The following is a 13,468-nucleotide window of genomic DNA, read 5'->3' as shown; positions in this document are numbered from 1 at the left end:
GAGAAAGAGCTCACAAGAGTTTATGTCTTTCTAAGTGACCTCCCAAATAGCATAAACCTTGTTGGCAACCCCCCCCAAGTCCTTATCCCGCCACCTAAGAAAATAATAATTACTGTGCATAGTGAAGGCAGCTCCTTACCACAGTGAAAGGATGCCAAGTATCCTCTCTAAGGATAAACCAGTAAAGCAGGGCAGGCAGCACTTCTGTGATGTTTATGTTAAAGATGCACAACAGAATCCTAAAAGGGAGAAAGCACTGGGCCACCAAAACAGAGATGTTCTAGCAAAAGAACTGATGAGTTCTCAAAAGTGTGGTCCTGACAAACATAAATACTAATGATAGATCACAGATTGACCTAGAGTAAGGTGTATAAGCAAATGTGAACTGGAATATTGGATCTTGGAATAGAAAACACACAGCACTGGAAAAATTGGTTACTGGGATCCATGTTTGCTTTGCTCAGTGGGGAACTTTGCTTCGGGGACAGAGAGGCTGTATAAGTGACAGAGTAACGATTCTGGGACTTGGGTTTTCCTTAAGAATAAGCCAACAAAAGAACTTTATTCTCTAACAGCAAGCTTATAAAGCAAAGAGAGGCTCGTGGATATGTGCAGGGTCCAGACTGCAAGTAAAGTTTCAATTTAGACAAAGACAAAGGGTGCTTATATACGTGTCACATAGGCTGATCAATCCTTAGTGTGGGCAGAAGGTCATTTGTTAAAGACCAGGGAATGTATCAGAGCTTATTAACTAAGATGTCTTAATTTTAATTGCACACATACTTGGTGTTATTAATTAGGTTGTTTTTCACCTCTAGATCAAAGAAGTCAAGATGTTTTTCTTAGAACAAAGAGACTGTAAACTTTTAACCTGGCTAGTTCTCTTCTGCTAGTCATTGCAGTGTTCCCTGTGACAGGGTTGTGAGACACTGTTTTCAGTGCTTTGCCCCCTTTAGCAGAGGCTATAGCCTGCTTAAAAGTTCAGGCCCAACCTGTCCTGAGTCCAGCCATCTTGGTCTCCAAAAACTGGTGGAGTTGTAATTAGGTCTGTGCTTTGGGGAATTGTAGTTTATGCTTTTGCTGGTTTTCTGATTTTGAGAATTAATAATATGGAAGTGAAGAGTTTATATTTAGAAAATGGAAAACCATGTTTTTTTAAAAAAAATTGTACCTTCTGTAAATTAAAGTTGACTTTCTTGTAATTTTTTGTTAATTTCTTTGAGAACATTAAAACAGCATGGAGACAATAAACAGCATCTCCCTGTCACTAACAGGCATATTCAGTGTCTGACAAGATGCCTACCAAAAAGGAAGGATTCCAGTGCTCACAGTTCTTTCCCTTGATGTGACTATTAGTAAGAAGCATCATTTCCCTTTGTTAACACTGATCTCTTCATGAGTTACAGTTTTATGTATGCAATATCTTAATTAAATGTTGGCTGAAGGAACTTCTTCTTCCAGTAATTCAGCAGATCACTGAATTCTTGGAGAAAGAGAAAGGGCCCTCACACATGTTCTCTAGGTCTATATCAAACCTGCAGCTCTTCACTTAGTTAGGCATTTGTAAATCTACAACCAAGGTGATGTAGATATCAAGGGAATGTGCTCTTTAAAAGGAAATGTCCTCCAGATACTAGCTTGGAACAACAGGTAGAATCACACTACCCAGCATGCTGCTGATATTGCTGTAAATAAGCAAGTAAAGGGTAAGATTCCTGCCAAGAGAATTACATGATTACTGAAGACAATAAGCCAACTAAGTGCAAACGCATCTTCTTGAAATGCATGGAGGAAAATGATCAGATACAAAAGAAAGCCAAATACCAAGGTGCCCAGGTTCATCTGAAGCTCTAGCTCGGGCCACTCATAAGTGCAAGTGTAGTGAGAACAGATGGATCAAGCCTAAGCTGCTGGAACCCATTCCCCACAAATTCATGAATTACTATCTATAAAAAAGAAAACCATTGTGCAAAAACAACAGCAAAAGTAAACCAAGAGCTACAGGATTTACAAAAGTATAATGAATACATAGAAAATATTTAAATTGTTTCACCTTTATGTAGGTATCAGAATATCATGTTTCTTAAGTTCCATGTTTATTGAGTTTTTGAAATGGGAAGATTTTAATGTTAAGGTTTAATTTAATCACATTCAGGTGATTGTATTACCTATTAGTGTATTGGACTGTCCTAATACATCAATTAAAATTTCACTTGAATGTGAGCATAGTTATAAATATTAACATCAGGGGCTGAGCCCTTAAGCAGAAGGCCTGAGAATGTTTGATCTGGCCTCCACATGATGGTGATGGTGAGCATCCCTAAATAGTGCTGTACCCAACTCCCTAACTGGGACTACATGAGTCCCTTCCCACATACCCAGGGTTAGACCTCTCTGCCCTATAGTAGAGTAGGAGCTGAGGCCTCAGTAGACTGCCTGAGAGTGCCTGGATCAGGCCTCCATATGGTGATGAGCTTCCCAAAATCTCACAGAGCTTAACCTCCTAACTGGGATTATGAGTGGGCCCTCCTACATCCCCAGGGGTACACCTCTCTTCCCTACAGTAAGGAAGGTGCTGAGACCCAGCAGACGGCCTGAGAGTGCTTGATTTGGCCTCCACCTGGTGTAGGGGCTGAGACCTCAGTAGACTGCCTGAAAGTGCCAGGATCCAGCCTCCACATGGTGGTAACCTTCCCAAAATTGTGCCATACCCAACTCCTAACTGGAATTGCATGAGGTCCCACCCACATCCACAGAATTAGACCTCTCTGCCCTACAGTAGGGGCAGAGGCTTAGCAGTGCCAAAATGGCCCTCCCCTTAGCAAACATTCCAAATTGTGCTGTTGAATACCAACTAGTGTGGGTCCAAATGTTAGAAGGAAGTATGCATATACCTCTCTGGAGCCTGACTTGGGTTTTTGTGGGAGCTCCTGAGTACCTGATCTGAAGTCATCAGTTCCCTCCAAATTAAACCTGAAAGAACCTGAAACCTAGACCAACCAGCTACACCAATAACACAAACAGATGCAAACGTCAATGCAAAAAAGAGAAGGCTTGAGTTTCATACCAGAACCAGAACCACAAACAACAAAAGAAATCCACATGCCAAAATCACAACAGAAAAATAATATGGAAAACCAAAACAGCAGGCTCCCACCAAACTTCACCATCCCTGTAGAATAGCTACAAGGAGAATCCCCTAGAGATAACCCAAGGCACAGGGTAAAAGAAAAATCATAAATATTACAAAGGAATTCAACAAACTTAAAGAATACACAAACAAGTCAAATAACTAAAAGAAGATAGGGATAAACTTCTGACTAAATTCACAAAAGAGATAGGAACATTGAAGAAAACTTAGGCTGAAATGAAGCAGGAAGTAAGAAACTCAACAAGCCAATTTGAAACAACAGGAGAAAGCTTCAACATTAGAATGAATGAAATGGAAAACAGAATATCAGCATTGGAGGATAAAGTTGAAGAATTGGACCACTCAAGCAAAGATGATGAAAAATTTTAAAAAGCACAGGAATGGAATATGCAAGAGATGTAGGGCACCATGAAAAGACCAAATCTACCTATCATAGACATAAAGGAAGAAGAATTTCAGGTTAATGGTGTTGACCAGATCTTAAACAGGATTTTAGAACAAAATTTCCCAAAATTTAGGAAAGATATCCCCATACAAATACAAGAAGCACATGGAACACCAAATAGACAGGACCACAAAAGAAAGTCCCCATTACAAATCACAGTAAAAACACTAAATGTACAGAACAAAAAGAGAATACTAAAAGCTGCAAAAGAAAAACAAGTTATGTATAAAGGAAAGTCCATCACAATTACAGCTGACTTACAAATGCAAACTATGAAAGCTAGAAGAGCCTGGAAGAAAGTATTCACAGTTCTACATGACCATAGATGCCAACCCAGAATATTTTACCCAGGAACGATGTCTATTATAGTTGACGGGGAAAGAAAAAATATTCTGCAACATGAATAGGTTGAAAGAAAACATGTCCACAAAACCAGCTCTTCAAAGAATACTTGAAGCAATACAAAGAATGGAGAAAGGAACAACTATACACCATGGACAACAGAAAAAACTAAATGAAGATATAATTGTGGAAACACAAAACTAGACAAAGAATGTAAACAGTAATCAAAATGATGACAATCAATACATATCTTTCAATAATAACTTTAAATATCAATGGACTGAACTCCCCAGTCAAAAGACACAGTTTAGTTGAATGTATTAAGAAACAAAGTCCATCTTTTTGTTGTCTGCAAGAAACCCATCTCACCTTTAAGGACAGGCACTACCTTAAGGTGAAAGGATGAAAAAGAATATTTTAAACAAAGGGCACTAAGAAAAAAGCAGGGGTTGCAATTCTAATATCTCAAAAAATAGACTTCAAACTAAAACTAATCAGGAGAGATAAAGAGGGTCATTCTGATCAAAGGAACAATTAACCAAGAAGATATTATAATCATGAACATATATGCACCAATTGCTGCTACACCCAAATTCATAAAAACAACACTACAGAACTTTAAGACACATATTATTCTCAACTCTGTAATAGTAGGGGACTGCAATATCTCACCATATCTATTAGAAAGATCAACCAAAGAATAAACAGAGAGACATCTGAATTAAATGATACCATACATCAACTGTACCTAATAGACATCTACCAAATATTTCACCCAGGCACCAAAGAATACACTTTCTATTCAACACCCCATGGAATATATAAAGAACTCCAAAGACAAAGAATCAAGAAAACAAATGACCCAATTAAAAGATGGGTTAAAGATCTAAAACAGAGAGTTCTCAAAAGAAGAAATAAAGATGGCTAAGAAAAAGTGTTCAACATCATTAGTGATTAGAGAAATGCACATTAAAACCACCTTAAAGTGTCCCCTTACCCCAGTCAGACTGTCTAAGATCAAAAGAATAAATGATACCAAATACTGACAAGGATGTGGAGAAAGGGAAATGCTCATTCACCGCTGGTGGGATTGCAAACTCGTGCAACCCCTATGGAAAGCAGTGGAGAGAACTCTTAAAAAACTAAAAATTAACCTAACGTATGGCCCAGTTATACCACTCCTTGGCATATGCCAAAAGGACTCATCCTATTACAGAGACAGTTGTACATCCATGTTTATTCCTGCTGTTTTCACAATAGCTAAGAGATGGAAGCAACCTAAGTGCCCCTCAACTGACAAGTGATTAATGAAAATGTGGTACATTTACACAATGGAGTTCTACTCAGCTGTAAAGAAAGACAAAATAATAAAATTTGCAGGTAAATGAATGGTTCTAGTAACCGTTAGACTATGTGAAGTAACACAGACTCAGATAAACAAAAGAGGTATGTTCTCCCTCATTTGTAGATCCTAGCACTAAATCCTTATAAACAAGTATCCCATTCACCAACAATCAAAGTAGCTTCTTTCTCGACAGAGATTGTTACAGAGTTATACCACTGGTCACATACAGAGATTCTCTGTTAATTCCAGAAGCCTAAATGGCACATCTAAGATGCAACCTCTACAACTAAGACTCTCAGAACATAGAACAATGAATGAAGAGAACACTAATGCATCTTTGAGTTCTCATCAATGAAGCCCCCTCATGCAACAGAGGGCCAGGAACACAAACGACCTCAAATGGTCAAATCACAGGGAATAAGAGTTGGCAGAGTGTGGGTCCTTGAACAGGACTCCTATATTGAGGTCCATCCACCCAGGGCTCAGGGACCATTGTGGAAGAGGGGTCCTAAAGATTGTAAGAACCAGGGAGGAGCTGCATGGCCATATGGAAATAGTCCTACAGGTGCCTGGAACCCTTCTCACACAGACCTACAGCAATGGTGTCAGCGTGCCCAAGACCAATGCAAACTTAGGCAGATAAAAACCCCACACAGAACTGTAGAAATGAACAGAAAGCCCCAATCTTAGTTGGAGGATTATTGGCAGCTGATTACTGCTAGGTGAGGAAGAGCTGATCTTCTTGAAAGGAGAGACATTACATGGACTGACTAAACCCAGGTGGATGAACTTGCACTGAGGGACATCTGGGGACACTAACTTTACACAATAGGCCTTGACACAAATGACAGGATATATGGATTCCAGTGGGGGTGGGGGCTATGGAAGGGTGTCAAAGGGGGTAGGGGAATCAGGTATAAAGATAATTTCATGTATGAAATGCACAAAAATTCAATAAAAGCATTTTATTAAAAAAGAACCAGATGTTGGGTGTGGTGGCTCACGCCTTTAATCCCAGCACTTGGGAGGCAGAGGCAGGCAGAACTTTGTGAGTGCGAGGCCAGCCTGGTCTACACAGTGAGTTCCAGGACAGCTGGGGCTACAGGGAGACCCTGTCTCAAAAAGAAAAAAAGAAAAGAAAAGAACCAGAGACAAAACAACAAAACTAACACTACCACTGCCGTGATAAACAAAATACCTGGAGAGATTTTTTTCTAAGATTTCAGGGAAGTTCAAAAGAAGCAAAAGAATTAAAAGTAAAATTTCGGTTTGAAGTAATAGTACATACTTGTAATCCACAGCACTTGGGAGGCTGAGGCAAGGGGATCACCAGTTCAGCGCACATAGTGAGTTCCAGACCAACCCAAGCTACAAAGCAGGGACTCTTAAAAAAACTTGTCCTGGGCTGGAGAGATGACTCAGCCCTTAAGAGCACTGGCTGCTCTTGCAGAGGACCTGGGTTCAATTTCCAGCACCCATATGGTGGCTAAGAACCAGTTATAATTCCAGTTCCATGGGATCTGATGCCTCTTCTGATCTGTTCATGCATTGTATAACATGGGGGTACTTACATATATTCAGGCAATACACTCGTATACATCAAAAATAAATAAAATTTTAAATATATTAACATCAATCAAATTACATGACAGCAAAAAGAACAACCTTTGTTAGATGCAGTGCGTAAACTGACACATCAAGCAATGTCTTCTGCGTAGGTCAGGTTTTTCTTATCCACTCTGATAATTTTAAATATCCACTCAGCTGCTTCTTATATTAATCTAGAGGTAGTTATTTCTTTACTTTATTATTTTTATTTTATGTGTATGAGTATTTTGCCTGCATGTAGGTAGGTGCTCCCATGTTGTACAATACCCATGGAGGTCAGAAGAGGGTGTAAGATCCCCTAGCACTGAAGTAATCAACAGTTGTCAGCCGCCATGTGGGTGCTGAGAATCAAACCCAGGTCCTCCACAAGAGCAGCCAGTGGTCTTAACCACTGAGCCATCTCTCCAGCTGCAAGTAAGTGGCACTTGGGGGTTAATCTCTGTTAATAGCACTTTTATAGATCAATATTTAAGAAACAACATCAAATAAATATGCATGGCCATTAAGGGTAGGGAAAGAATTTTGGAAGAAAATACTGTAAACACTTGGAGAAAATTATAAATATATTACTTAAAAGCTGACCAAAATAATCATATTATTAGAAGAGATGCACTTTTTATATTACATGAAGAAAACTGTGCATTATATTATTACAAAAGGAATATATTACAAAACTGACAAAGTCATAAATTGTAAGATTTATAAATCTCTGTTTATTGTAAAATTTACATACTGATAATCAGTGCCAGAGTTTCAATTTGCACATGTACATTTCCTTGTAGAGCTCACATTCTGATTAAAAAGCTGATGGAAAGGAGGCGGCTGCTACTTTAGGCTCACAGAAATGCATGAAAGTGTTAGGTATCACCATTTCACCATCTTCCTCTCCATCTGTCCCAAGTCTCTTCTCCTTGCAACCTTCAATATGGGTGAGGGTGACCAGAAAATGCCTGAGTTGTCTAGTCCCAGAAGCTGCTGCTGAAAAGCACAAGAAGCAACATCTCCAAAGAAGACGGACAGCTAGGTAGTGGTGGATTTCCAGTGGAGTAGACAGGACAGACACTCACTGTGTCACTACCACACAGGGAACCAGAACATTAGGGGAAAGCATCCTCAGGCACTCTTCAGCTCCCTAGCGCTGATCTAAGCTGTGCCCCATAAGGTTAAAAATAGACTTCTATGACAAGAAAATGAATTTCTGATCTGCCATTCAGGTCATCTGTCAGTCACTCATTCATGGTGATTTATAAATATGAATGAATGCACACACAACAATATTTACATCTTCATAGAATGTCTTAGAAGCACCTGAGAAGGGAGATGGTGTGACATGGACAGAGGAAATAAAAAGACTTCAGGATGTCATTAAAGAAACCTTCCCACCTACCATTATTTAGGAGTTCCGGCTATGGACATGGAAAAAAAAAATTTAAGTCCTAATTTATAACTTCTAAAAATCCCCCAAATCTGACAGTGTGTGAGGTTCCTTATTTCTCCCTAGTTTGTGTCTCTGGTCAGCAATCTTTTTATTGCCCACTTAATGTCCTTGTTTCTCAAGGTGTAGATCAAAGGGTTAAGTGAGGGTGTCACTACAGTGTAGAAAAGGGTGAGGAACTTTGTATGATTCTGTGTGTACTTGCTCTTGGGTTGAATGTAGACGGAAACTATAGTCCCAAAAAACAAAAGCAGAACCGTGAGGTGTGATCCACAGGTACTGAAGGCTTTCCTCCTGCCTTCTGTGGATTTCATCCTTAGAACACTCCTAAGAATGTAGGCATAGGAGATGAGAATAAGTCCCAAGGGAATCACCACATAGAGGACACTAGCTACAGACAGTTCATTTTCCAGGAAGGTCGTGTCCCCACAGGCAATTTTAATCATGGCTGGCTCCTCACACATAAAATCATCAATCCTGTGGTGACTGCACAGAGGCAACTGGAAAACCAGGGAGGTCTGAACTGTGGAGTCCCCAAAACCACTGATCCAGGCCAAGGCAGCCAGCTGTCGGAGGAGCTTCGCATGCATGATGACCCCATAGCGCAGGGGCCGGCAGATAGCATTGAAGCGGTCATAGGCCATCACTGTCAGCAGGATACACTCTGTGGAGCCCAGTCCCAGAGAAATGAACAGCTGGACCACACAGCCAGCATAGCTGATTGTCTTCTCTGGGCCCTTGAGATTCCAAAGCATCTGGGGAACGATGCTCGTTGTGAAACAGAGGTCCAGGAAGGAGAGATTGGAGAGGAAGAAGTACATAGGTGTATGGAGTTTGGGGTTCAAGAATGACACGAGTATGATCATTGTGTTCCCTGTGAGAGTCACAATGTAGATGACAGAGATGACCACAAGAAGGGCCGCCTCCAGCTGGGGCTGGTCAGAGAAGCCCAGTAGGATGAAACCTGCTGGGCTGCTAAAATTGGTTCCTGACATGGTTCCTTGTAAGTCATCTTTCTGGTAATTCTTACTATACTCCTGTGAGAAGAAAATCAGATATCATAACCAATAGAAAAACAACAAACCAAGGAAAGTGAGACTTTCTGTCCTAGGATTAATAGAGAAAGGCAGGAAACAGCTGTAGGTACAAGCACAGTGACGAACTGATGTAAGAAAAAAGGAAAATGGGGTTGGAGAGATGGCTCAGCGGTTAAGAGCACTGGTTGTTCTCACAGAAGACCTGGGTTCGATTCCTAGCACCCACATGGCAGCTAACAACTGTCCATAATTCCAGTCCCAGGGGATCCAACAGCCTCTTCTGACCTCCACGGGCATTGCACAACACAGGTGCACTTACCTACATGCAGGCAATACATGCATATGCATAAAATAAAAATAATAAATTTTTTTTAATGTTTAAAAAATTAAAAAAATTTTAAAAGAATAAAGAAAAATGCACATGACAACAGCAAGCATACAACATAGATACTGTGTTCATACAAAACACATCTGGTCCATGTGCCAAGCTGCTGAAAATGTAATGCACAGGTCATCTACTCTGTGGAAAGGCGATGAACTGAGGCTAAACTGATAATGTAATGGAGAGCTTTGTGATGACTACACTAGATATACACACAAATGCAAAATATACAGGGTAGTCAAGAATGTGAGGGAGGGGGAGTTTTGACCTGGAAGTAGTATTTATTATAAGTTTAAACAGTTGTCACTAATGTTTTCACGAAGCAGTCCATCACTGAAGGTGACAGGCAATAGAATGAATGAACACTTAGGTAACTTCTCTGTTCTCACCCTTGGTCTTCCCTGCAAATATTGCTTGCTAGTGGAATCAGGCACATGGTTCTCAACAGGTGATCTATTACTCCTTGTGATGACCTCAAGTCTCAGGCTTTGATATGGATGGCACCTGAATTCAGTCTTAAGAAAGTCTCTTCAACCTTTTTTAAACTATAAAGAATCCATAAACATGTATCAAACTATTAACTTACAAAGATTAAAAAACGTCGCTATGAAAACATGTAATTCTAATTCATTAACTTTAGAACGCATAAATGTCTGATTGATCAGCCATAGGATTTGACTATACGTCTCCCAGCCCAAAGAAATGTCTCCAATGAAAATGTATGATTTTCTCCACAAATAGCCAAACCAGAAAGCAAGTCTCCAAATCCTAGGCAACTGTATCTAGACTCAATTATGAGACAGTCTATTTGTCAGAAAAGTACATTATTTTCTTTGGTATCCATAAAAACATTCAATTGCTTGTTGTAAATTTTCCTCCCAAAAGCAATTGCATGATCCATTAACAAGTCTCCCTTCTAGAACTATAGGAAAAGAAGGCACCGACCCACCCAGGGGTGACCTTGTTTAGTGTTTGTCTACTGGCTAAGCAGTAAAAGTAGCACCCACAGAACTCTGAACCCCCAGAATCTGCACTGCCTTCAGGTTCTAAGAACTTTCCTGTTGGGTGGGGAAAGAATTGTGTGGTGGGAGATTGGGAATCTACTGGAAGGAAATCGCCAGCACCCTCACCCACCTGTGCACCTCCTCACCCTCACACTTGGTCTCCTGTGCACTCCTGAGTCCATGAAGCACTCACATCTTCCAACACTATGAGACTCCTTCATCCTCTTCACATTTCTGAAAAACCAAGATGTGGGGTTTTGTCTGCCAAATGAAGAGGCTAATCAGCTTCCCATGACCAAACAGTAAGTGTTAGGTTACCTATGAAAAAAACCCTCTGATCCCTACAAAGAGAACCAGCTCTGGACTTCCTCAGCTTTTAAATAAACTTTCCTTTACTTTTCCTATGACAGGAGAAAGAACACTTCATCTTCCAAGACAAAGGTAATCCAGCTGCCCAGGCTGAGTGGTTTTGATGGAAAGTTCAACCATGAACATCCAGGACAGGCAGCAGTTTGATCCTGTGGTTAGCACAATCTCTCCTGTAGCATCTTGGCTCTTACTATCTTCAGGAAATTGTATTTATTGTTTATTCAGCCAGTGTTTCCGGAGTTATCCTCCTGAGACAACTTCCCACCACTGCATTGAAGACAGTCTCTGGGGAGAGAAGAATCGTTGAGACTTGGACTTCTTCTATGGAAAGATGCTTGGCTTGTAACAGCACTTTCTTATGCCCCATCCACATACATTTTGTTGTAAAGGTCTCTATAAGCAAGGGAAGTTCATTAGAATTCCAGCAGTACAATCATCATTCCCTCCTACACTCTTCACTTGTACTGAGGACAAGGTACCAGCACTGGACCAAATGTCACAATTTCAGCATAACTACAATTTGCATATCCCAGCACTGACATGTGATGATCTAGACCACTGAAGGGCATAAGGAATAGTGAAAGCCCTCTTATGGTCATTCATCTAGTTCCTACCAACTTCAATAGTGCTATATAAAATGTACTTTCATAATTTCTTAAAGATTTTACTTTTCTTTTTTTGAGACAGAATCTCCTTGTAGTCCAAGCTGTCCTGGAACTCACTATGTAGACCAGGCTGGCCTCGAACTCGCAAAGATCTGCTTGCCTCTGTCTCCCAAGTGCTGGGATTAAAGGCATGCGCCACCATGCCTGGCAAAGATTTTACTTTTAATGGTTGAGTGTTTATAGACACAAATATATCTATAAATACATATGTGAAAATTAAAATGTGATAGTGATCAAAGATCTGACTGACTGGTGAGAAAAAGTAAATTTTGAGAAAGTACATACCCAATATAGAAAGAAAGGGAACTACAAAGTCATTAACTCTTCCAAAACTGGTTCAAAATAAAACGTCACAAAAACGTATGATCTATACATCTATTTTTCATGATAAAAAAATCTTACGTTCTCGACATAGAATCATCACCCCTTCTTAAAGAATAGATAATCTTTTTGAACAGTTGTCTCTAAATTAGCACACATACCATTTTTTTCTTATGCCATCTTCTTAGGTGAATCTTTTATTGATGACCCATATTTATGTACAGAATAATACTTGTGAATAATTTGGAAATATTTTTGGCCACAGAAAACATTGTCTGTTCTCTTGAATTAAATTTTTCTTCATCATATAAAATAACAGGATTCACCGTGACGTTTTCATACATGGACATTGCTGTACTTGCTTCCTGCCCCTCCTGTAATGTGACCCTGGTCCTTTTTCTCCCCTTCCTTTCCTCTTCTCCTACAAATAGTCTCCTTTCTGCTTTCATGAGAGTGTCACATGTGCTTGTGTGTGAGTGTGCATAATTAGATCTAGATTATCATATGAAAGAAAATGTGATCACTTTTCTTTCTTCTCCTTTTACCCTCTGTAGCCCCCTTTCCTCCTGTCCTCAGACTTCTCCCACACACACACTTATTATTCCCCTGCCTTTTCAATGTCACTCATCTGTGTGTTTATGAACATGTGTATATTTGACATGTGGGACATAATGTGTTATTTGTCTTTCTGAGTCTGGTTTATTCTGCTAATGTGGCAAGGATACAGACAGATACAGGAAGGCATTAAGCACAGTACTACTGACATCATAAAATGAGGCATGCATGATCTGATTTTATATTAATCGCCAATGCTGTACTGGCTCCCTGACAGTTCCCCAAACCTGGCAGAATTCTCTAGTGTGTTTGCACTGAAAGACCACCTTACGTGGGAATGATTCCCTTAATTTTCTAATTTTGATTCCAATTTGGGTTTAGTAGGACGCTTGCTGGTATGAATACTTAAATGCATGCGTCTTCTCCCCATAGCTCTGAGTATAATAACCGGGTGAGAGATGCTGTGGCTTCTTAGATGTTCTGCCTTATAACTTCTAGTTTTGATGAAACAGTTTAGATTCCCACCAACACGTGTAAGAAACCTATATGCAAATTTTCCATCGACTTATTAGTCTGGGTGTTCTGGTTGTTGTAGAGCAGCATCAAGCTTTCAGTACCAGTTTCAACTCTATGATGGCTCATGTGGCTGAGCTGCAACTCAAATCAGTCTGCTTGAGACTCAAGAGAATTTGGAGTCAAGATACATGCATTTTTTTTCTTGTTTTCTAGACATTATTCAAGTATTTTTGCTTAGATTATTATAATATGTATTATATACATTATTTATTATATATAGAACTGTGGTTTTC

At 39.8% G+C, this 13,468-nt stretch overlaps 1 protein-coding gene across 7 annotated transcripts in view; it reads right to left on the bottom strand.

Annotated features, from left to right (window-relative positions):
• Positions 1 to 7,584: 7,584 nt before the first annotated feature.
• LOC103740860 (olfactory receptor 2G3-like) overlaps positions 7,585 to 13,468 on the bottom strand; it is a 36,408-nt gene continuing 30,524 nt past the window's right edge. For 2 of the 7 annotated variants that reach the window (XM_029567559.1, XM_029567560.1), the window contains exons 2-4: positions 11,068 to 11,511; positions 10,896 to 10,983; positions 7,585 to 9,363 (exon numbers count right to left, since the gene is read on the bottom strand). In XM_029567559.1, the coding sequence (XP_029423419.1) occupies positions 8,389 to 9,363; positions 10,896 to 10,970 (1,050 nt within the window). In that variant the 5' untranslated portion in view covers positions 10,971 to 10,983; positions 11,068 to 11,511 and the 3' untranslated portion in view covers positions 7,585 to 8,388. Of the gene's footprint in view, positions 9,364 to 10,134; positions 10,291 to 10,879; positions 10,984 to 11,067; positions 11,512 to 13,468 lie in introns of those variants that run through there. The other 5 variants (XM_029567558.1, XM_029567562.1, XM_029567561.1 and 2 more) reach the window with 4 other exon arrangements.

This window comes from Nannospalax galili, unplaced genomic scaffold (genome assembly GCF_000622305.1).
Source record: "Nannospalax galili isolate Female #2095 unplaced genomic scaffold, S.galili_v1.0 scaffold158, whole genome shotgun sequence".
Classification (NCBI taxonomy): domain Eukaryota; kingdom Metazoa; phylum Chordata; class Mammalia; order Rodentia; family Spalacidae; genus Nannospalax; species Nannospalax galili.
This window is presented reverse-complemented; position numbering and strand designations above follow the sequence as displayed.